This window comes from Oncorhynchus kisutch, unplaced genomic scaffold, assembly GCF_002021735.2.
Source record: "Oncorhynchus kisutch isolate 150728-3 unplaced genomic scaffold, Okis_V2 Okis03b-Okis08b_hom, whole genome shotgun sequence".
NCBI classification, from domain to species: Eukaryota; Metazoa; Chordata; class Actinopteri; order Salmoniformes; family Salmonidae; genus Oncorhynchus; species Oncorhynchus kisutch.
In genome coordinates this window covers 9304343-9329125 of record NW_022261980.1, presented here as the reverse complement: position 1 = coordinate 9329125, position 24783 = coordinate 9304343, and the positions used below count along the sequence as shown (strand labels likewise).

The 24783-nt window shown below is 46.8% G+C and overlaps 1 protein-coding gene across 1 annotated transcript in view; it reads left to right on the top strand.

Annotated features, from left to right (window-relative positions):
• Window positions 1–991: 991 nt before the first annotated feature.
• LOC109886773 (dual specificity mitogen-activated protein kinase kinase 5-like) overlaps window positions 992–24783 on the top strand; it is a 102869-nt gene continuing 79077 nt past the window's right edge. Inside the window, exons 1-3 of the mRNA XM_031812429.1 lie at window positions 992–1235; window positions 14078–14132; window positions 20562–20626. Of these exons, the coding sequence (XP_031668289.1) occupies window positions 1087–1235; window positions 14078–14132; window positions 20562–20626 (269 nt within the window). The 5' untranslated portion in view covers window positions 992–1086. The remainder of the gene's footprint in view (window positions 1236–14077; window positions 14133–20561; window positions 20627–24783) is intronic.

The window sequence follows — 24783 nt, the reverse complement described above, 5'->3', positions numbered from 1 at the left end:
TTTAAAGGTGGAATCTTTGTTTCTCCATCGATGATGTTGAAACTCTTTGATCATGTTTCATCTCAAATGAATTGGCTCTAGAAAATGAGGAACAAGATACTGTACATTTAAATGAGGTCTTCTCTGGGCACTAATTAAAGGGAGAATCCCTGCCTTGGTGGACCCAACACGGTGACCTGTGGACCCCAATTAAACAAGTTTTTTTAGAACGAACACCCCGTTTCCCTCTGGTTTCTGTTGAACCTGGGTTGAATCCGGGTGTGCTGGGTCTTCGGTGTAAAAACCCCACCATACCCATGCAGAGCTGGACAGAAGTACATTTACTAGAGAGATGGTACTTTCAATCTGTTTTTTCATCGATGCTCCTCCCATACTCCCATAGTCTATCTCTCTCTCCCTGTCTCCCTCGTTCTCTCTCCTCTATCTCTCTCTCCCCGTCTCCCTCGTTCTCTCTCCTCTATCTCTCTCTCCCCGTCTCCCTCGTTCTCTCTCCTCTATCTCTCTCTCCCAGTCTCCCTCGTTCTCTCTCCTCTCGCTCTCTCCCTGTCGCCCTCGTTCTCTCTCCTCTCTCTCTCTCTCTCTCTCCCGGTCTCCCTCCTCTATCTCTCTCTCTCCCTGTCTCCCTCCTCTATCTCTCTCTCTCCCTGTCTCCCTCCTCTATCTCTCTCTCTCCCTGTCTCCCTCGTTCTCTCTCCTCTCTCTCTCTCTCTCCCTGTCTCCCTCCTCTATCTCTCTCTCTCCCCGTCTCCCTCGTTCTCTCTCCTCTATCTCACTCTCTCCCCGTCGCCCTCGTTCTCTCTCCTCGCTCTCTCCCTGTCTCCCTCCTCTATCTCTCTCTCTCCCTGTCTCCCTGTCTCCCTCCTCTATCTCTCTCTCTCCCTATCTCCCTCCTCTATCTCTCTCTCTCCCTGTCTCCCTCCTCTATCTCTCTCTCTCCCTGTCTCCGTCTCCCTCGTTCCCTCTGTCTCTCGTATACTCCTTCCCTCTCTCTCTTTCTCTCTCTCTAACAAAAGTCAATTAACCCTCAGTTTGAACTGAGAGAAAAAGAGAGCAAGAGAGAGAGATTGTGTTGTGTTGAGTCAGTCAATGGGTTCATTAGAAGGCCTGTGTGCTTGCTGCCTGCCTGGCTGGCTGTTGGCCTTGCCAACTTATTGTCTCTGTCTCTTTTGGCTGCAGGTGAACACAAGGCCCAATGACTGTTCCCCCGCCGCCATCGGCTCTATGCCCAACAATAGGTGAGGAGTCTGGAGGGTTAAGGCCCAACTGCCTGGGGTGGATGGAGGAGGCATGGATGGGGGAATGTATGGAAATGCCGATGGATAGATGGATGAATGAGTGTGTTGGTGGATGGATAGATGGGTGAATGAGTTTGTTGGTGGATGGATAGATGGGTGAATGAGTGTGTTGGTGGATGGATAGATGGGTGAATGAGTGTGTTGGTGGATGGATAGATGGGTGAATGAGTGTGTTGGTGGATGGATAGATGGGTGAATGAGTGTTTGGTGGATGGATAGATGGGTGAATGAGTGTGTTGTGGATGGATAGATGGGTGAATGAGTGTGTTGGTGGATGGAGAGATGGGTGAATGAGTGTTGTTGGTGGATGGATAGATGGGTGAATGAGTGTGTTGGTGGATGGATAGATGGGTGAATGAGTGTGTTGGTGGATGGATAGATGGGTGAATGAGTGTGTTGGTGGATGGATAGATGGGTGAATGAGTGTTTGGTGAATGGATGGATAGATGGGTGAATGAGTGTTTGGTGGATTGATAGATGGGTGAATGAGTGTGTTGGTGGATGGATAGATTGGTGAATGAGTGTGTTGGTGGATGGGTGAATGAGTGTGTTGGTGGATGGGTGTATGAGTGTGTTGGTGGATGGGTGTATGAGTGTGTTGGTGGATGGGTGAATGAGTGTGTTGGTGGATGGATAGATGGGTGAATGAGTGTGTTGGTGGATGGATAGATGGGTGAATGAGTGTGTTGGTGGATGGATAGATGGGCGAATGAGTGTTTGGTGAATGGATGGATAGATGGGTGAATGAGTGTTTGGTGGATGGATAGATGGGTGAATGAGTGTGTTGGTGGATGGATAGATGGGGGAATGAGTGTGTTGGTGGATGGATAGATGGGGGAATGAGTGTGTTGGTGGATGGATAGATGGGGGAATGAGTGTGTTGGTGGATGGATAGATGGGGGAATGAGTGTGTTGGTGGATGGATAGATGGGTTGAATGAGTGTGTTGGTGGATGGATAGATGGGTGAATGAGTGTGTTGGTGGATGGATAGATGGGTGAATGAGTGTGTTGGTGGATGGATAGATGGGTGAATGAGTGTTTGGTGAATGGATGGATAGATGGGTGAATGAGTGTGTTGGTGGATTGATAGATTGGTGAATGAGTGTGTTGGTGGATGGGTGAATGAGTGTGTTGGTGGATGGGTGAATGAGTGTGTTGGTGGATGGGTGAATGAGTGTGTGGTGGATGGATAGATGGGGAAGGTGTGTTGGTGGATGGATAGGATGGGGGAATGAGTTATGTTGGTGGATGGATAGATGGGTGAATGAGTGTGTTGGTGGATGGATAGATGGGTGAATGAGTGTGTTGGTGGATGGATAGTATGGGTGAATGAGTGTGTGTGGTGGATGGATAGATGGGTGAATGAGTTGTGTTGGTGGATGGATAGATGGGTGAATGAGTGTGTTGGTGGATGGATAGATGGGTGAATGAGTGTGTTGGTGGATGGATAGATGGGTGATGAGTGTGTTGGTGATGGATAGATGGGTGAATGAGTGTTGTGGTGGATGGCATAGATGGGTGGATGAGTGTTTGGTGGATTGATAGATGGGTGAATGAGTGTGTTGGTGGATGGATAGATGGGTGAATGAGTGTGTTGGTGATGATAGATGGGTGAATGAGTGTGTTGGTGGATGATAGATGGGTGAATGAGTTGGTGATTGATAGATGGTAATGAGTGTGTTGGCTGGATGGATAGATGGGTGAATGGTGTGTTGGTGGATGGATAGATGGCGTGAATGAGTGTTTGGTGGATGGATAGATGGGTGAATGAGTGTGTTGGTGGATGGATAGAATGGGTGAATGAGTGTGTTGGTGGATGGATAGATGGCTGAATGAGTGTTGGTGGATAGGTGAATGAGTGTGTTGGTGAATGAGTGTGTGGTGGATGGGTGAATGAGTGTGTTGGTGGATGGGTGAATGAGTGTGTTGGTGGATGGATAGATGGGGGAATGAGTGTGTGGTGGATGGATAGATGGTGTTGAATGAGTGTGTTGGTGGATGGATAGATGGGTGAATGAGTGTGTTGGTGGATGGATAGAGGGTGAATGAGTGTGTTGGTGGATGGATAGATGGGTGAATGAGTGTGTTGTGGATGGATAGATGGGTGAATGAGTGTTTGGTGAATGGAGGATAGATGGATGTGAATGAGTGTTTTGGTGGATTGATAGATTGGTGAATGAGTGTGTTGTGGATGGGTGAATGAGTGTGTTGGTGGATGGGTGAATGAGTGTGATGGGGGAATGAGTGTGTTGGTGGATGGATAGATGGGGGAATGAGTGTGTTGGTGGATGGATAGATGGATGAATGAGTGTGTTGGTGGATGGATAGATGGGTGAATGAGTGTGTTGGTGGATGGATAGATGGTGGTGAATGAGTGTGTTGTGGATGGATAGATGGGTGAAAGGAGTGTGTTGGTGGATGGATAGATGGGTGAAGTAGTGTTGGTGGATGGAATGATGGCGAATGAGTGTTGGTGAATGATGATAGATGGTGAATGAGTGTTTGGTGATGTAGATGGTAATGAGTGTGTTGGTGGATGGATAGATGGTGAATGAGTGTGTGGTGGATGGATAGATGGGGAATGAGTGTGTTGGTGGATGGATAGATGGGGAATAGTGTGTTGGTGGATGGATAGATGGGGGAATGAGTGTGTTGGTGGATGGATAGATGGGTGAATGAGTGTTTGGTGAATGGATAGATGGGTGAATGAGTGTGTTGGTGGATGGATAGATGGGTGAATGAGTGTGTGGTGGATGGATAGATGGGTGAATGAGTGTTTTTGGTGGATTGATAGATGGGTGAATGAGTGTGTTGGTGGATGGATAGATGGGTGAATGAGTGTGTTGGTGGATGGATAGATGGGTGAATGAGTGTTTGGTGATGGATAGATGGGTGAATGAGTGTGTTGGTGGATGGATAGATGGGTGAATGAGTGTGTTGGTGGATGGATAGATGGGTGAATGAGGTGTTGGTGGATAGGTGAATGAGTGTGGTGGTGAATGAGTGTGTTGGTGGATGGGTGAATGAGTGTGTTGGTGGATGGGTGAATGAGTGTGTTGGGGATGGGTGAATGAGTGTGTTGGTGTGATAGATGTGGAATGAGTGTGTTGGGTGGATGGATAGATGGGGGAATGAGAGTGTGTTGGTGGATGGATGATGGGTGAATGAGTGTGTTGGTGGATGGATAGATGGGTTGAATGAGTGTGTTGGTGGATGATAGATGGGTGAATGAGTGTGTTGGTGGATGGATAGATGGGTGAATGAGTGTGTTGGTGGATGGATAGATGGGTGAATGAGGTTTGGTGAATGGATGGATAGATGGTGAATGAGTGTTTGGTGGATTGATAGATTGGTGAATGAGTGTGTTGGTGGATTGATAGATTGGTGAATGAGTGTGTTGGTGGATGGGTGAATGAGTGTGTTGGTGGATGGGTGAATGAGTGTGATGGGGGAATGAGTGTGTTGGTGGATGGATAGATGGGGGAATGAGTGTGTTGGTGGATGGATAGATGGGTGAATGAGTGTGTTGGTGGATGGATAGATGGGTGAATGAGTGTGTTGGTGGATGGATAGATGGGTGAATGAGTGTGTTGGTGGATGGATAGATGGGTGAATGAGTGTGTTGGTGGATGGATAGATGGGCGAATGAGTGTTTGGGTGAATGGATGGATTAGATGGGTGAATGAGTGTTTGGTGATGGATAGATGGGTGAATGAGTGTGTTGGTGGATGGATAGATGGGGGGAATGAGTGTGTTGGTGGATGGATAGATGGGGAATGAGTGTGTTGGTGGATGGATAGATGGGGGAATGAGTGTGTTGGTGGATGGATAGATGGGGGAATGGAGTGTGTTGGTGGATGGATAGATGGGTGAATGAGTGTTTGGTGAATGGATGGATGAGTGGGTGAATGAGTGTTTGGTGGATGGATAGATGGGTGAATGCGTGTGTTGGTGGATTGATAGATTGGTGAATGAGTGTGTTGGTGGATGGGTGAATGAGTGTTGTTTGGTGGATGGGGTGAATGAGTGTGTTGGTGGATGGGTGAATGAGTGTGTTGGTGGATGGATAGATGGGGGAATGAGTGTGTTGGTGGATGGAATAGATGGGGAATGAGTGTGTTGGTGGATGGATAGATGGGTGAATGAGTGTGTTGGTGGATGGATAGATGGGTGAATGCAGTGTGTTGGTGGATGGATAGATGGTGGAATGAGTGTTGTTGGTGGATGGATAGATGGGTGAATGAGTGTGGTTGGTGGATGGATAGATGGGTGAATGAGTGTGTTGGTGGATGGATAGATGGGTGAATGAGTGTGTTGGTGGATGGATAGATGGGTGAATGAGTGTGTGGGGATGGATAGATGGGTGAATGAGTTGTGTTGGTGGATGGATAGATGGGGTGAATGAGTGTTGGTGGATGGATAGATGGCGTGAATGAGTGTTTTGGTGGATTGATAGATGGGTGAATGAGTGTTTGTGGATGGATAGATGGGGTTGAATGATGTGTTTGGTGGATGGATAGATGGGTGAATGAGTGTTGGTGGATGGATAGATGGGTGATGAATGAGTGTGTTGGTGGATGGATAGATGGGTGAATGAGTGTGTTGGGGATTGATAGATGGTGAATGAGTGTGTTGGTGGATGGATAGATGGGTGAATGAGTGTTGGTGGATTGATAGATGGGTGAATGAGTGTGTTGTGGATGGATAGATGGGTGAATGAGTGTGTTGGTGGATGGATAGATGGGTGAATGAGTGTGTTGGTGATGGATAGATGGGTGAATGGAGTGTTGGTGGATTGATAGATGGGTGAAGAGTGTGTTGGTGGATGGATGTAGATGGGGACTGAGTGTGTTGGTGGATGGATATAGATGGTGTGAATGAGTGTGTTGGTGGATGGATAGATGGGTGAATGAAGTGTGTTTGGTGGATGGATAGATGGGTGAATGAGTGTGTGGTGGATGGATAGATGGGTGAATGAGTGTTGGTGGATGGATAGATGGGTGAATGAGTGTGTTGGTGGATGGATAGATGGGTGAATGAATGATGTGTGTTGGTGGATGGATAGATGGGTGAATGAGTGTGTGGTGGATGGATAGATGGGTGAATGAGTGTTGGTGGTGGATGGATAGCTGGGTGATGAATGAGTGTGTTGGTGGATGGATAGATGGGTGAATGAGTGTGTTGGTGGATGGATAGATGGGTGAATGAGTGGTGTTGGTGGATGGATAGATGGGTGAATGAGTGTGTTGGTGGATGGATAGATGGGTGAATGAGTGTGTTGGTGGATGGATAGATGGGTGAATGAGTGTTTGGTGAATGGATGGATAGATGGGTGAATGAGTGTTTGGTGGATTGATAGATGGGTGAATGAGTGTGTTGGTGGATGGATAGATTGGTGAATGAGTGTGTTGGTGGATGGGTGAATGAGTGTGTTGGTGGATGGGTGTATGAGTGTGTTGGTGGATGGGTGAATGAGTGTGTTGGTGGATGGATAGATGGGTGAATGAGTGTGTTGGTGGATGGATAGATGGGTGAATGAGTGTGTTGGTGGATGGATAGATGGGCGAATGAGTGTTTGGTGAATGGATGGATAGATGGGTGAATGAGTGTTTGGTGGATGGATAGATGGGTGAATGAGTGTGTTGGTGGATGGATAGATGGGGGAATGAGTGTGTTGGTGGATGGATAGATGGGGGAATGAGTGTGTTGGTGGATGGATAGATGGGGGAATGAGTGTGTTGGTGGATGGATAGATGGGGGAATGAGTGTGTTGGTGGATGGATAGATGGGTGAATGAGTGTGTTGGTGGATGGATAGATGGGTGAATGAGTGTGTTGGTGGATGGATAGATGGGTGAATGAGTGTGTTGGTGGATGGATAGATGGGTGAATGAGTGTTTGGTGAATGGATGGATAGATGGGTGAATGAGTGTGTTGGTGGATTGATAGATTGGTGAATGAGTGTGTTGGTGGATGGGTGAATGAGTGTGTTGGTGGATGGGTGAATGAGTGTGTTGGTGGATGGGTGAATGAGTGTGTTGGTGGATGGATAGATGGGGGAATGAGTGTGTTGGTGGATGGATAGATGGGGGAATGAGTATGTTGGTGGATGGATAGATGGGTGAATGAGTGTGTTGGTGGATGGATAGATGGGTGAATGAGTGTGTTGGTGGATGGATAGATGGGTGAATGAGTGTGTTGGTGGATGGATAGATGGGTGAATGAGTGTGTTGGTGGATGGATAGATGGGTGAATGAGTGTGTTGGTGGATGGATAGATGGGTGAATGAGTGTGTTGGTGGATGGATAGATGGGTGAATGAGTGTGTTGGTGGATGGATAGATGGGTGAATGAGTGTGTTGGTGGATGGATAGATGGGTGAATGAGTGTTTTGGTGGATTGATAGATGGGTGAATGAGTGTGTTGGTGGATGGATAGATGGGTGAATGAGTGTGTTGGTGGATGGATAGATGGGTGAATGAGTGTGTTGGTGGATGGATAGATGGGTGAATGAGTGTTTGGTGGATTGATAGATGGGTGAATGAGTGTGTTGGTGGATGGATAGATGGGTGAATGAGTGTGTTGGTGGATGGATAGATGGGTGAATGAGTGTTTGGTGGATGGATAGATGGGTGAATGAGTGTGTTGGTGGATGGATAGATGGGTGAATGAGTGTGTTGGTGGATGGATAGATGGGTGAATGAGTGTTGGTGGATAGGTGAATGAGTGTGTTGGTGAATGAGTGTGTTGGTGGATGGGTGAATGAGTGTGTTGGTGGATGGGTGAATGAGTGTGTTGGTGGATGGATAGATGGGGGAATGAGTGTGTTGGTGGATGGATAGATGGGTGAATGAGTGTGTTGGTGGATGGATAGATGGGTGAATGAGTGTGTTGGTGGATGGATAGATGGGTGAATGAGTGTGTTGGTGGATGGATAGATGGGTGAATGAGTGTGTTGGTGGATGGATAGATGGGTGAATGAGTGTTTGGTGAATGGATGGATAGATGGGTGAATGAGTGTTTGGTGGATTGATAGATTGGTGAATGAGTGTGTTGGTGGATTGATAGATTGGTGAATGAGTGTGTTGGTGGATGGGTGAATGAGTGTGTTGGTGGATGGGTGAATGAGTGTGATGGGGGAATGAGTGTGTTGGTGGATGGATAGATGGGGGAATGAGTGTGTTGGTGGATGGATAGATGGATGAATGAGTGTGTTGGTGGATGGATAGATGGGTGAATGAGTGTGTTGGTGGATGGATAGATGGGTGAATGAGTGTGTTGGTGGATGGATAGATGGGTGAAAGAGTGTGTTGGTGGATGGATAGATGGGTGAATGAGTGTGTTGGTGGATGGATAGATGGGCGAATGAGTGTTTGGTGAATGGATGGATAGATGGGTGAATGAGTGTTTGGTGGATGGATAGATGGGTGAATGAGTGTGTTGGTGGATGGATAGATGGGGGAATGAGTGTGTTGGTGGATGGATAGATGGGGGAATGAGTGTGTTGGTGGATGGATAGATGGGGGAATGAGTGTGTTGGTGGATGGATAGATGGGGGGGAATGAGTGTGTTGGTGGATGGATAGATGGGTGAATGAGTGTTTGGTGAATGGATAGATGGGTGAATGAGTGTGTTGGTGGATGGATAGATGGGTGAATGAGTGTGTTGGTGGATGGATAGATGGGTGAATGAGTGTTTGGTGGATTGATAGATGGGTGAATGAGTGTGTTGGTGGATGGATAGATGGGTGAATGAGTGTGTTGGTGGATGGATAGATGGGTGAATGAGTGTTTGGTGGATGGATAGATGGGTGAATGAGTGTGTTGGTGGATGGATAGATGGGTGAATGAGTGTGTTGGTGGATGGATAGATGGGTGAATGAGTGTTGGTGGATAGGTGAATGAGTGTGTTGGTGATGAGTGTGTTGGTGGATGGGTGAATGAGTGTGTTGGTGGATGGGTGAATGAGTGTGTTGGTGGATGGGTGAATGAGTGTGTTGGTGGATGGATAGATGGGGGAATGAGTGTGTTGGTGGATGGATAGATGGGTGAATGAGTGTGTTGGTGGATGGATAGATGGGTGAATGAGTGTGTTGGTGGATGGATAGATGGGTGAATGAGTGTGTTGGTGGATGGATAGATGGGTGAATGAGTGTGTTGGTGGATGGATAGATGGGTGAATGAGTGTTTGGTGAATGGATGGATAGATGGGTGAATGAGTGTTTGGTGGATTGATAGATGGTGAATGAGTGTGTTGGTGGATTGATAGATTGGTGAATGAGTGTGTTGGTGGATGGTGAATGAGTGTGTTGGTGGATGGGTGAATGAGTGTGATGGGGGAATGAGTGTGTTGGTGATGGATAGATGGGCGAATGAGTGTTTGGTGAATGGATGGATAGATGGGTGAATGAGTGTTTGGTGGATGGATAGATGGGTGAATGAGTGTGTTGGTGGATGGATAGATGGGGGAATGAGTGTGTTGGTGGATGGATAGATGGGGGAATGAGTGTGTTGGTGGATGGATAGATGGGGGAATGAGTGTGTTGGTGGATGGATAGATGGGGGAATGAGTGTGTTGGTGGATGGATAGATGGGTGAATGAGTGTTTGGTGAATGGATGGATAGATGGGTGAATGAGTGTTTGGTGGATGGATAGATGGGTGAATGAGTGTGTTGGTGGATTGATAGATTGGTGAATGAGTGTGTTGGTGGATGGGTGAATGAGTGTGTTGGTGGATGGGTGAATGAGTGTGTTGGTGGATGGGTGAATGAGTGTGTTGGTGGATGGATAGATGGGGGAATGAGTGTGTTGGTGGATGGATAGATGGGTGAATGAGTGTGTTGGTGGATGGATAGATGGGTGAATGAGTGTGTTGGTGGATGGATAGATGGGTGAATGAGTGTGTTGGTGGATGGATAGATGGGTGAATGAGTGTGTTGGTGGATGGATAGATGGGTGAATGAGTGTGTTGGTGGATGGATAGATGGGTGAATGAGTGTGTTGGTGGATGGATAGATGGGTGAATGAGTGTGTTGGTGGATGGATAGATGGGTGAATGAGTGTTTGGTGGATGGATAGATGGGTGAATGAGTGTTTGGTGGATTGATAGATGGGTGAATGAGTGTTTGGTGGATGGATAGATGGGTGAATGAGTGTTTGGTGGATGGATAGATGGGTGAATGAGTGTTGGTGGATGGATAGATGGGTGAATGAGTGTGTTGGTGGATGGATAGATGGGTGAATGAGTGTGTTGGTGGATTGATAGATGGGTGAATGAGTGTGTTGGTGGATGGATAGATGGGTGAATGAGTGTGTTGGTGGATGGATAGATGGGTGAATGAGTGTTTGGTGGATGGATAGATGGGTGAATGAGTGTGTTGGTGGATGGATAGATGGGTGAATGAGTGTGTTGGTGGATGGATAGATGGGTGAATGAGTGTTGGTGGATAGGTGAATGAGTGTGTTGGTGAATGAGTGTGTTGGTGGATGGGTGAATGAGTGTGTTGGTGGATGGGTGAATGAGTGTGTTGGTGGATGGATAGATGGGGAATGAGTGTGTTGGTGGATGGATAGATGGGGGAATGAGTGTGTTGGTGGATGGATAGATGGGTGAATGAGTGTGTTGGTGGATGGATAGATGGGTGAATGAGTGTGTTGGTGGATGGATAGATGGGTGAATGAGTGTGTTGGTGGATGGATAGATGGGTGAATGAGTGTGTTGGTGGATGGATAGATGGGTGAATGAGTGTTTGGTGAATGGATGGATAGATGGGTGAATGAGTGTTTGGTGGATTGATAGATTGGTGAATGAGTGTGTTGGTGGATTGATAGATTGGTGAATGAGTGTGTTGGTGGATGGGTGAATGAGTGTGTTGGTGGATGGGTGAATGAGTGTGTTGGTGGATGGATAGATGGGGGAATGAGTGTGTTGGTGGATGGATAGATGGGGGAATGAGTGTGTTGGTGGATGGATAGATGGGTGAATGAGTGTGTTGGTGGATGGATAGATGGGTGAATGAGTGTGTTGGTGGATGGATAGATGGGTGAATGAGTGTGTTGGTGGATGGATAGATGGGTGAATGAGTGTGTTGGTGGATGGATAGATGGGTGAATGAGTGTGTTGGTGGATGGATAGATGGGTGAATGAGTGTTTGGTGAATGGATGGATAGATGGGTGAATGAGTGTTTGGTGGATGGATAGATGGGTGAATGAGTGTGTTGGTGGATTGATAGATTGGTGAATGAGTGTGTTGGTGGATGGGTGAATGAGTGTGTTGGTGGATGGGTGAATGAGTGTGTTGGTGGATGGGTGAATGAGTGTGTTGGTGGATGGATAGATGGGGGAATGGTGTTTGGTGGATGGATAGATGGGTGAATGAGTGTGTTGGTGGATGGATAGATGGGTGAATGAGTGTGTTGGTGGATGGATAGATGGGTGAATGAGTGTGTTGGTGGATGGATAGATGGGTGAATGAGTGTGTTGGTGGATGGATAGATGGGTGAATGAGTGTGTTGGTGGATGGATAGATGGGTGAATGAGTGTGTTGGTGGATGGATAGATGGGTGAATGAGTGTGTTGGTGGATGGATAGATGGGTGAATGAGTGTTTGGTGGATTGATAGATGGGTGAATGAGTGTGTTGGTGGATGGATAGATGGGTGAATGAGTGTTTGGTGAATGGATGGATAGATGGGTGAATGAGTGTGTTGGTGGATGGATAGATGGGTGAATGAGTGTTTGGTGGATGGATAGATGGGTGAATGAGTGTGTTGGTGGATGGATAGATGGGTGAATGAGTGTGTTGGTGGATGGATAGATGGGTGAATGAGTGTGTTGGTGGATGGATAGATGGGTGAATGAGTGTGTTGGTGGATGGATAGATGGGTGAATGAGTGTTTGGTGAATGGATGGATAGATGGGTGAATGAGTGTTTGGTGAATGGATGGATAGATGGGTGAATGAGTGTTTGGTGGATGGATAGATGGGTGAATGAGTGTGTTGGTGGATGGATAGATGGGTGAATGAGTGTGTTGGTGGATGGATAGATGGGTGAATGAGTGTGTTGGTGGATGGATAGATGGGTGAATGAGTGTGTTGGTGGATTGATAGATGGGTGAATGAGTGTGTTGGTGGATGGATATATGATTGTGCTTCTCAGATAGACAGTGTTTTTGAATATCTTGGTATCTATGTACAGTACCAGTCAAGTTTGGACAAAACTATTCATTCAAAGGTTTTTTTATAGATTTTTTTCTATTTTCTACATTGTAGAATAATAGTGAAGACATAAACACTCTGAAATAACACATGGAATCATATGTTAAACGTTCTTCAAAGTAGCCTACCTTTGCCTTTCTCTTTGCTTATTTGAGCTGTTCTTGCCATACTATGGACTTGGAAATTCCACAAATGAACTTAACAAGGCACACCTGTTAATTAAAATGCATTCCAGGTGACTACCTCATGAAGCTGGTTGAGAGAATGCCAAAAATGTGCAAAAATTACAGCTTTGCACATTTTTGGCATTCTCTCAACCAGCTTCATGAAGTCACCTGGAATGCATTTCAATTAACAGGTGTGCCTTGTTAAGTTCATTTGTGCAATTTCTTTCCTCCTTAATGCATTTGAGCCAATCAGTTATGTTGTGACAAGGTAGGGGTGGTGTACAGAAGGTAGCCAAGTCCATATTAGCAAGAACAGCTCAAATAGGCAAAGAGAAACGAGAGTCCGTCATTACTTTAAGACATGAAGGTCAGTCAATCTGGAAAATGTCAAGAACTTTGAAAGTTTCTTCAATTGCAATCACAAAAACTATCAAGTGCTATGATGAAACTGGCTCTGATGAGGACCGCCACAGGAAAGGAAGACCCAGAGTATAAGTTCATTAGAGTTACCAGCCTCGGAAATGGCAAAGAAACCACTACTAAAGGACGCCAATAAGAAGAGACTTGCTTGGGCTAAGAAACACGAGCAATGGACATTAGACTGGTGGAAATCTGTCCTTTGGTCTGATGAGTCCAAATTTGAGATTTTTGTTTCCAACAGCCGTGTCTTTGTGAGATGCAGAGTAGGTGAACGGATGATCTCCGCATGTGTGGTTCCCACTGTGAAGCATGGAGGAGGAGGTGTGATGGTGTGGATGTTCTTTTGCTGGTGGTACTGTCATTGATTCATTTAGATTTCAAGTCACACTTAACCAGCATGGCTACCACAGCATTCTGCAGCGATAAGCCATCCCATCTGGTTTGCGCTTAGTGGGACTATCATTTGTTTTTCAGCAGGACAATGACCCAACACACCTCCAGGCTGTGTAATGGCTATTTGAAAGAAGGAGAGTGATGGAGTGCTGCATCAGATGACCTGGCCTCCACAATCACCTAACCTCAACCCAATTGAGATGGTTTGGGATGAGTTGGACTGCAGAGTGAAGGAAAAGCAGCCAACAAGTGCTCAGCATATGTGGGATCATTCGAGACTGTTGGAAAAGCATTCCAGATGAAGCTGGTTGAGAGAATGCCACGAGTGTGCAAAGCTGTCGTCAAGGCAAAGGGTGGCTACTTTGACGAACACTCTTTTTTTGGTTACTGCATGATTCCATATGTGATATTTAATAGTTTGGATGTCTTCACTGTTATTCTACAATGTAGAAAACATTAAGAAAAAGCTGAGAATGAGCAGGTGTGTCCAGACTTTTGACTGGTACTGTAGACTATAGTGTAGACATCACACCTTTGCTCTGTAGTCTGTGTCTTTTGACTGAATCCAGATGTTGTCATTTTTCAGTCCCAGTCTAAAGAAGTCCTCCGCAGAGCTAAAGAAGATTTTGACTAATGGACAGGTATTGTATTTCTCCCCCTTCTGAACTAACACACACGTGTCCCCAATGGCTGTCCTCAGGGCCATGGCCTGCACCCTGTTAGTCCCTGTCCTCAGGGCCTTGGCCTGCAACCTGTTAGTCCCTGTCCTCAGGGCCTTGGACTGCACCCTGTTAGTCCCTGTCCTCAGGGCCTTGGTCTGCACCCTGTTAGTCCCTGTCCTCAGGGCCTTGGTCTGCACCCTGTTAGTCCCTGTCCTCAGGGCCTTGGCCTGCACCCTGTTAGTCCCTGTCCTCAGGGCCTTGGTCTGCACCCTGTTAGTCCCTGTCCTCAGGGCCTTGGTCTGCACCCTGTTAGTCCCTGTCCTCAGGGCCTTGGTCTGCACCCTGTTAGTCCCTGTCCTCAGGGCCTTGGCCTGCAACCTGTTAGTCCCTGTCCTCAGGGCCTTGGACTGCACCCTGTTAGTCCCTGTCCTCAGGGCCTTGGTCTGCACCCTGTTAGTCCCTGTCCTCAGGGCCTTGGTCTGCACCCTGTTAGTCCCTGTCCTCAGGGCCTTGGCCTGCACCCTGTTAGTCCCTGTCCTCAGGGCCTTGGTCTGCACCCTGTTAGTCCCTGTCCTCAGGGCCTTGGTCTGTACCCTGTTAGTCCCTGTCCTCAGGGCCTTGGTCTGCACCCTGTTAGTCCCTGTCCTCAGGGCCTTGGTCTGCACCCTGTTAGATCCTGTTATAGAAGACGCATCATGTCCCTGTTAGTGACTGTTGTCCTGTTATAGAAGACACATCATGTCCCTGTTAGTGAGTGTTGTCCTGTTATAGAAGACACATCATGTCCCTGTTAGTGAGTGGCCGGTCATTGATTTCCTCTGAAAGCTGCTGCCCACTTCCTGTTTCACCACCTGCCCCGGTCGACATCTTTATCCTGACCTACTGGATAGATATTCATTGTCTTAGCTGAGCGCTGTTGCCTAGGACACACTCACACACGTAAGGCCAGGCAAAGTGTGTCAAGCAGACAATTAAGCCCAGCCACTTCCCCGATGTCGCCTGTAACACATTGGTCTAATGGAGCCATACCCCCTCTCTCCCTCTCTCCCTCTCTCTCTCTGTCTCTGACACCTGACAAGTATCTCCCCCCTCCTGCTCTCAATTCAATTCAATTCAATTCAATTCAAGGGCTTTATTGGCATGGGAAACATGTGTTAACATTGCCAAAGCAAGTGAGGTAGACAACATACAAAGTGAATATATAAAGTGAAAAACAACAAAAATTAACAGTAAACATTACACATACATTACACATTACACGCTCTCTCTGTCTCTGTCTCTGACACCTGACAAGTATCTCCCCCTCCTGCTCTCTCTGTCTCTGACACCTGACAAGTATCTCCCCCTCCTGCTCTCTCCGTCTCTGTCTCTGACACCTGACAAGTATCTCCCCCCTCCTGCTCTCTCTGTCTCTGACACCTGACAAGTATCTCCCCCTCCTGCTCTCTCCGTCTCTGTCTCTGACACCTGACAAGTATCTCCCCCCTCCTGCTCTCTCCCTCTCTCTCTCTGTCTCTGACACCTGACAAGTATCCTCTCTCTCTCTCTCTCTCTCTCTCTCTCTCTCTCTCTGTCTCTGTCTCTGTCTCTCTGTCTCTCTGTCTCTCTGTCTCTCTGTCTCTGTCTCTCTCTCTTTCTCTCTCTCTGTCTCTCTCTCTCTGTCTCTCTCTGTCTCTCTCTCTGTCTCTCTCTCTCTGTCTCTCTCTCTCTGTCTCTCTCTCTCTGTCTCTCTCTCTGTCTCTGTCTCTCTCCCTGTCTCTGTCTCTGTCTCTGTCTCTCTCTCTCTCTCTCTCTGACACCTGACAAGTGTCTCACCCCCCTCCCATGTAACCCAATCAATGGGGCTGAATTGGAGTAGGTGGTGGTGGTGCTGGGTCATTTTTAACCCCCAGTGTAGCCCCTTTCCCCCTGGCCAAAATGAACCTTGACAGCAGGCCATTGACTTGATATCATGCTGGTCTCAGCAGCACAAACAAGCATCTGCCCACACAATCAGGCTATTGACAAGCCTGCTAGCCAGGACCAGCCCCTACCCCATCCACCCAAACAGATGTCTCTATCTAATACAGGTTATGAGATATAAATATTTATCTGATAGCTGTCATGGGGTTTAAATGGGAAGGGTGTTGGAGATTGGGGGGTTGTTGTAGGTATTGATGAAGTGACAAGGGTCACGCCAGCCGAGGACGTGTCTTTATTAGGCTATAGACTTTATAAAAAAAGGCTGGAACTGAGCCCGTGTCCTCACTCACAACAGAGCTGGTAAACTGGGATGGCTCGGGGGTTGTTTCAGTGTGTTTTGTCCTGAAGCAGAGCAGAATGTGTGTATAAGGTTGATTAGATAATAAGCTGATGGAAACGGACTGTTTTATGCGTATGAATTACCAGGCTCTTCATTAAAACACTCACGACAGATGTGATGGAGAAAGATAATTCTCTGTAAGATTTCAGAAATGTCAACAAAATCGAAATGCGTTGGACAAGAGCGGATCATTTTAGTGGGTGAAATAGATTCTGCTTCATATTTTGGTGGAGATGCTCCTGTATTGCTAGAACAACATCATGTTGTGGTGCTGTGTGGTCCTTTCCCGCTACGACCCTGGAAAAGCAGGAAGTGTTTATTTGACTACAGGTGAAATAAGTTATGATGAACTTCTCAAGGTGGTGAATGTGCGGTGATGAGCTTGATGCTAATTTCCAGGAAATAGGCCTATCTGGGATATTCATTTCCAGGAAATAGGCCTAACTAGGATATTCATTTCCAGGAAATAGACCTATCTGGGATATTCATTTCCAGGAAATAGGCCTAACTAGGATATTCATTTCCAGGAAATAGGCCTATCTGGGATATTCATTTCCAGGAAATAGGCCTAACTAGGATATTCATTTCCAGGAAATAGGCCTAACTGGGATATTCATTTCCAGGAAATAGGCCTATCTGGGATATTCATTTCCAGGAAATAGGCCTATCTGGGATATTCATTTCCAGGAAATAGGCCTAACTAGGATATTCATTTCCAGGAAATAGGCCTAACTAGGATATTCATTTCCAGGAAATAGACCTATCTGGGATATTATTTGAAGGCTATCATGGTGCTTGGCTGCCATTTGAAAAATAAAAATGATCTTTTGTCTCATCATGAAGCTGTGCCAAGACCAGATCACTCTATCTGCCAAGTGAGAATATGCCAAGACCAGATCACTCTATCTGCCAAGTGAGAATATGCCAAGACCAGATCACTCTATCTGCCAAGTGAGAATATGCCAAGACCAGATCACTCTATCTGCCAAGTGAGAATATGCCAAGACCAGATCACTCTATCTGCCAAGTGAGAATGTGCCAAGACCAGATCACTCTATCTGCCAAGTGAGAATGTGCCAAGACCAGATCACTCTATCTGCCAAGTGAGAATGTGCCAAGACCAGATCACTCTATCTGCCATGTGAGAATGTGCCAAGACCAGATCACTCTATCTGCCATGTGAGAATGTGCCAAGACCAGATCACTCTATCTGCCAAGTGAGAATGTGCCAAGACCAGATCACTCTATCTGCCAAGTGAGAATGTGCCAAGACCAGATCACTCTATCTGCCAAGTGAGAATGTGCCAAGACCAGATCACTCTATCTGCCATGTGAGAATGTGCCAAGACCAGATCACTCTATCTGCCAAGTGAGAATATGCCAAGACCAGATCACTCTATCTGCCAAGTGAGAATATGCCAAGACCAGATCACTCTATCTGCCAAGTGAGAATATGCCAAGACCAGATCACTCTATCTGCCAAGTGAGAATGTGCCAAGACCAGATCACTCTATCTGCCAAGTGAGAATGTGCCAAGACCAGATCACTCTATCTGCCAAGTGAGAATGTGCCAAGACCAGATCACTCTATCTGCCATGTGAGAATGTGCCAAGACCAGATCACTCTATCTGCCAAGTGAGAATGTGCCAAGACCAGATCACTCTATCTGCCAAGTGAGAATGTGCCAAGACCAGATCACTCTATCTGCCATGTGAGAATGTGCCAAGACCAGATCACTCTATCTGCCATGTGAGAATGTGCCAAGACCAGATCACTCTATCTGCCAAGTGAGAATGTGCCAAGACCAGATCACTCTATCTGCCAAGTGAGAATGTGCCAAGACCAGATCACTCTATCTGCCAAGTGAGAATGTGCCAAGACCAGATCACTCTATCTGCCATGTGAGAATGTGCCAAGACCAGATCACTCTATCTGCCAAGTGAGAATGTGCCAAGACCAGATCACTCTATCTGCCAAGTGAGAATGTGCCAAGACCAGATCACTCTATCTGCCAAGTGAGAATGTGCCAAGACCAGATCACTCTATCTGCCAAGTGAGAATGTGCCAAGACCAGATCACTCTATCTGCCAAGTGAGAATATGCCAAGACCAGATCACTCTATCTGCCAAGTGAGAATGTGCCAAGACCAGATCACTCTATCTGCCAAGTGAGAATATGCCAAGACCAGATCACTCTATCTGCCAAGTGAGAATGTGCCAAGACCAGATCACTCTATCTGCCAAGTGAGAATGTGCCAAGACCAGATCACTCTATCTGCCATGTGAGAATGTGCCAAGACCAGATCGGACGAGTTTGCTCTTTATCTAAAAATGTTTGTAGCAAAACCATCGGTAGAGTTTAAGAGGAGATGGAAGCACATTGAACTGCTGTGTTTTATCTGAAGACGTTTGTAGCAAAACCATCGGTAGAGTTTAAGAGGAGATGGGAGCACATTGAACTGCTGTGTTTTATCTGAAGACGTTTGTAGCAAAACCATCGGTAGAGTTTAAGAGGAGATGGGAGCACATTGAACTGCTGTGTTTTATCTGAAGACGTTTGTAGCAAAACCATCGGTAGAGTTTAAGAGGAGATGGGAGCACATTGAACTGCTGTGTTTTATCTGAAGACGTTTGTAGCAAAACCATCGGTAGAGTTTAAGAGGAGATGGGAGCACATTGAACTGCTGTGTTTTATCTGAAGACGTTTGTAGCAAAACCATCGGTAGAGTTTAAGAGGAGATGGGAGCATATTGAACTGCTGTGTTTTATCTGAAGACGTTTGTAGCAAAACCATCGGTAGAGTTTAAGAGGAGATGGGAGCACATTGAACTGCTGTGTTTTATCTGAAGACGTTTGTAGCAAAACCATCGGTAGAGTTTAAGCGGAGATGGGAGCACATTGAACTGCTGTGTTTTATCTGAAGACGTTTGTAGCAAAACCATCGGTAGAGTTTAAGCGGAGATGGGAGCACATTGAACTGCTGTGTTTTATCTGAAGACGTTTGTAGCAAAACCATCGGTAGAGTTTAAGAGGAGATGGGAGCACATTGAACTGCTGTGTTTTATCTGAAGACGTTTGTAGCAAAACCATCGGTAGAGTTTAAGCGGAGATGGGAGCACATTGAACTGCTGTGTTTTATCTGAAGACGTTTGTAGCAAAACCATCGGTAGAGTTTAAGCGGAGATGGGAGCACATTGAACTGCTGTGTTTTATCTGAAGACGTTTGTAGCAAAACCATCGGTAGAGTTTAAGAGGAGATGGGAGCACATTGAACTGCTGTGTTTTATCTGAAGACGTGTTTTTTAGAAGCACAATGTCATTACAAACGTTTATATTCACAACAAGTCAGTTTGACGGAAACACCTCTGTCAGTGAAATGTCTTTTTGTGTGAATATTAGAATAGTGGCTGGATGGACACCTGGCTGTGATACTTTTATTCCGTGCAGTATATTCTTTTTTGGGGGGCTAGTAAATGCAGTGTGTGTGTGTGTTTGTGTGTGTGTGTTGTAACACACACCCCCTACCCTCCTCCCATCAGTCTGACAGAAGGAAACTTTTCCCCAGCCTCCCCTCCGTGTCACACGGGGCCATGTTATATTACCCCGTTCTGACACCTTTTATCAACACAGGACTGGAACGACGACAGCAAACAAATCATCATTAAACTCTCCATCACTCCTCCCCCACCCGCCCCCCTACACACCATTGTCCTTTTAGAAATTGGACAGCAAATGTTGTATTGATCTCGCTCTCTCTTTCCCTCTCTCTCTCTTTCCCTTTACATCTCTCTCTCCCTCTCCCTCTCTCTCTCCCCTCTCTCCCCTCCCTCTCTCCCTCTGAACTTGGGATGACCTGAATGCCTGTTTCCTTGTTTATGGCCTCCAGTAACATTCCTCTCTCTCTCTCGCTCTCCGTCGCTCTCCCTCTCTCTCTCCCTCTCCCTCCCTCCCTCCCTCCCTCCCTCCCTCCCTCCCTCCCTCCCTCCCTCCCTCCCTCCCTCCCTCCCTCCCTCCCTCCCTCCCTCCCTCCCTTTCTAAATCTCCATTGACATCTCTATCTTCTATCTCCTATCCTATTAGTATTGATCTCTGTTTGTGCCTCTATAGATCAATGGCCAAGACATACAATACCAGGAGCAGCTTGGCCATGGAAACGGAGGGACCGTGTACAAGTAGGTGCCTGTCTGTACTTTACTGTCGGCCTTCGTGCCAACACTGGTAGGTATAACAATAAGAATGGTGTTGAGAGAAGAGACATGGCTGGAGTATGGGCTTCTCAGTGAAGGGTAGAGAGAAGAGATGTGGTGGGAGTATGGGCTTCTCAGTGAAGGGTAGAGAGAAGAGATGTGGTGGGAGTATGGGCTTCTCAGTGAAGGGTAGAGAGACGAGACATGGCTGGAGTATGGGCTTCTCAGTGAAGGGTAGAGAGAAGAGACGTGGTGGGAGTATGGGCTTCTCAGTAAAGGGTAGAGAGAAGAGACGTGGTGGGAGTATGGGCTTCTCAGTGAAGGGTAGAGAGAAGAGACATGGTGGGAGTATGGGCTTCTCAGTGAAGGGTAGAGAGAAGAGACGTGGTGGGAGTATGGGCTTCTCAGTGAAGGGTAGAACCTGGCCTTTAACAACATGATTTGGGTTACCACCTGACTTCATTAAAGTGTCACTCACCCCCTCACATATACAACCCATGTTACAATCCAGACTTTTACAACTACACATTTTCTTTATTTTTCTCTCCCTATTTCTCTGTTCTCCTTTTCTCACCATATCTATCGATCTCTCTTTTTCTCTCTCTCTTTCTCTCTGTCTGTCTCTCTCTTTCTCTCTGTCTGTCTCTCTCTCTTTCTCTCTGTCTGTGTCTCTCTCTCTTTCTCTCTGTCTGTGTCTCTCTCTCTTTCTCTCTGTCTGTGTCTCTCTCTCTTTCTCTCTCTCTCTGTCTGTGTGTCTCTCTCTCTCTCTCTCTCTCTCTCTGTCTGTGTCTCTCTCTGTCTGTGTCTGTCTGGATCTCTCTCTCTCTCTCTCTCTCTCTCTCTCTCTCTCTCTCTCTCTCTCTCTCTCTCTCTCTCTGTCTGTGTCTCTCTCTCTCTCTCTCTCTGTCTGTGTCTGTCTGTCTGGATCTCTCTCTGTCTGTTAATCTCTGGTGTCCCTCTGAAATCCATCAGGCTGGTTAGTGTCTGTGTCTCTCTCTCTCTCTCTGTGTGTGTCTGTCTGTCTGGATCTCTCTCTGTCTGTTAATCTGTGGTGTCCCTCTGAAATCCATCAGGCTGGTTAGTGTCTGTGTGTCTCTCTCTCTCTCTGTCTGTTAATCTGTGGTGTCCCTCTGAAATCCATCAGGCTGGTTAGTGTCTGGGGCGCGAGTGGCGATTCAATTTATTTATGTATTTTCTTTACGATGTGAAGGTTGCCAAACGTATGTGGTATTGATCTGGTATGAGAGTGATTGTCCCACTGGACCATACAGCATGTTACCTGGAGAGAAGACTCTCCTCCCAAATCACCTGACTGATGTGTTGTCAACACACACACACACACACACACACACACACACACACACACACACACACACACACACACACACACAGAGTCACTGGGGCATTTGGTTCGTCACTCTCAAATCTTTCCCCCCCTTATAACTTTCCTTCTCTTCTCTGTCCTCCTCTCCTCCTCCTCCTCTCCTCCTCCTCCTCTCTTCCTCCTCCTCTCCTCCTCCTCCTCTCTTCCTCCTCCTCTCCTCCTCCTCCTCCCTTCATCTCCTCCTTCTCTTCTCTGTCCTCCTCCTCCCTTCATCTCCTCCTCTTCTCTGTCCTCCACTTCTTCTATTCTCTGTCCTCCTCCTCCCTTCATCTCCTCCTCGTCTTCTCTGTCCTCCTCCTCCCTTCATCTCCTCCTCGTCTTCTCTGTCCTCCTCCTTCTCCCTTCATCTCCTCCTCGTCTTCTCTGTCCTCCTCCTCCCTTCATCTCCTCCTCGTCTTCTCTGTCCTCCTCCTCCCTTCATCTCCTCCTCGTCTTCTCTGTCCTCCTCCTCCCTTCATCTCCTCCTCGTCTTCTCTGTCCTCCTCCCTTCATCTCCTCCTCGTCTTCTCTGTCCTCCTCCTCCTCCCTTCATCTCCTCCTCGTCTTCTCTGTCCTCCTCCTCCCTTCATCTCCTCCTCGTCTTCTCTGTCCTCCTCCTCCTCCCTTCATCTCCTCCTCATCTTCTCTGTCCTCCTCCTCCTCCCTTCATCTCCTCCTCGTCTTCTCTGTCCTCCTCCTCCCTTCATCTCCTCCTCGTCTTCTCTGTCCTCCTCCTCCCTTCATCTCCTCCTCCTCTTCTCTGTCCTCCTCCTCCTCCCTTCATCTCCTCCTCTTCTCTGTCCTCCTCTTCCTCCCTTCATCTCCTCCTCGTCTTCTCTGTCCTCCTCCTCCTCCCTTCATCTCCTCCTCGTCTTTACTGTCCTCCTCCTCCCTTCATCTCCTCCTCCTCTTCTCTGTCCTCCTCTTCTCTGTCCTCCTCATCCTCCTCTTCTCTGTCCTCCTCTTCTCTGTCCTCCTCTTCTCTGTCCTCCTCTTCTCTGTCCTCCTCTTCTCTGTCCTCCTCCTCCTCCTCTTCTCTGTCCTCCTCCTCCTTCTCTTCTCTGTCCTCCTCTTCTCTGTCCTCCTCTTCTCTGTCCTCCTCTTCTCTGTCCTCCTCTTCTCTGTCCTCCTCTTCTCTGTCCTCCTCCTCCTTCTCTTCTCTGTCCTCCTCTTCTCTGTCCTCCTCTTCTCTGTCCTCCTCTTCTCTGTCCTCCTCTTCTCTGTCCTCCTCTTCTCTGCCCTCCTCTTCTCTGTCCTCCTCTTCATCTCCTGTTATTGTTTTATTGAGATAGTGATATTGATCACTTCTCTAACCTTGACTTGACGGAGAGAGAGGCTGTGCTTCTGTCGTCTCTGTCAGAGCTCCTCGTAAATTTCATCCGGAGCAAATCCTGTTTATTTCTTTAACAGTCTTGTTCAGGCTTTTTGCTGTTGTTTTCTGCAGGTTCCTTTGACCGTTTTATTGTGTTGAGGTTGTTTCATTAACTATCTCTTATAGTTGAGGGAGAAAGCGACTGGCTATTCGCTCGGCTTGGGAAATTGTTCCGCTGGGCTGAGGAAAGCCAATATTGCAAACCTCCGACAACTTCTCAGTCAATTGAGCTCAGCAGAAAATCCATCCGGTTCTGTGGCAGATTGTTTTTCTGGTCGGGAGAGAAACTGCTGATCTCATTGTTTTCTCCGTCTGTCCAATTGTTCATGTTAGTTTTGGTTTTGTTATGTTTTCTGTTTGTATTTTTGTCAACATGCAAACAAGGCAGCACCTCAAATATTGTACTCGGCTGTACATTAAACCTGACTGTTTACATAGATGGAGTTGGTTCCTATCAGGCTGTACATTAAACCTGACTGTTTACATAGATGGAGTTGGTTCCTATCAGGCTGTACATTAAACCTGACTGTTTACATAGATGGAGTTGGTTCCTATCAGGCTGTACATTAAACCTGACTGTTTACATAGATGCAGTTGGTTCCTATCAGGCTGTACATTAAACCTGACTGTTTACATAGATGGAGTTGGTTCCTATCAGGCTGTACATTAAACCTGACTGTTTACATAGATGGAGTTGGTTCCTATCAGGCTGTACATTAAACCTGACTGTTTACATAGATGGAGTTGGTTCCTATCAGGCTGTACATTAAACCTGACTGTTTACATAGATGGAGTTGGTTCCTATCAGGCTGTACATTAAACCTGACTGTTTACATAGATGGAGTTGGTTCCTATCAGGCTGTACATTAAACCTGACTGTTTACATAGATGGAGTTGGTTCCTATCAGGCTGTACATTAAACCTGACTGTTTACATAGATGGAGTTGGTTCCTATCAGGCTGTACATTAAACCTGACTGTTTACATAGATGGAGTTGGTTCCTATCAGGCTGTACATTAAACCTGACTGTTTACATAGATGGAGTTGGTTCCTATCAGGCTGTACATTAAACCTGACTGTTTACATAGATGGAATTGGTTCCTATCAGGCTGTACATGTCTAATATATGCAGTAGCCTTACACCAAACAGTGATGTTCGGTAGCTCAGCCACAGATGAACCTGGTCGAAGGCTGACACATCCTCCGCAACAGTTAGACGTTGTCTGCCAACTTTAACCCACACTGTGTAATGATCACCTCAAACACTAGACTACATTTTACACCTGACCTCCAGGGTATTACTTGGCATCTAAATCACTTGATTGGCTGAAGTACAGTAGGCTTAGTTCCTGACTTGTCTAGTTGTTGTTCAGGATCCTGTTGTCCTCCTGCTGTTTCTTGAAAGAC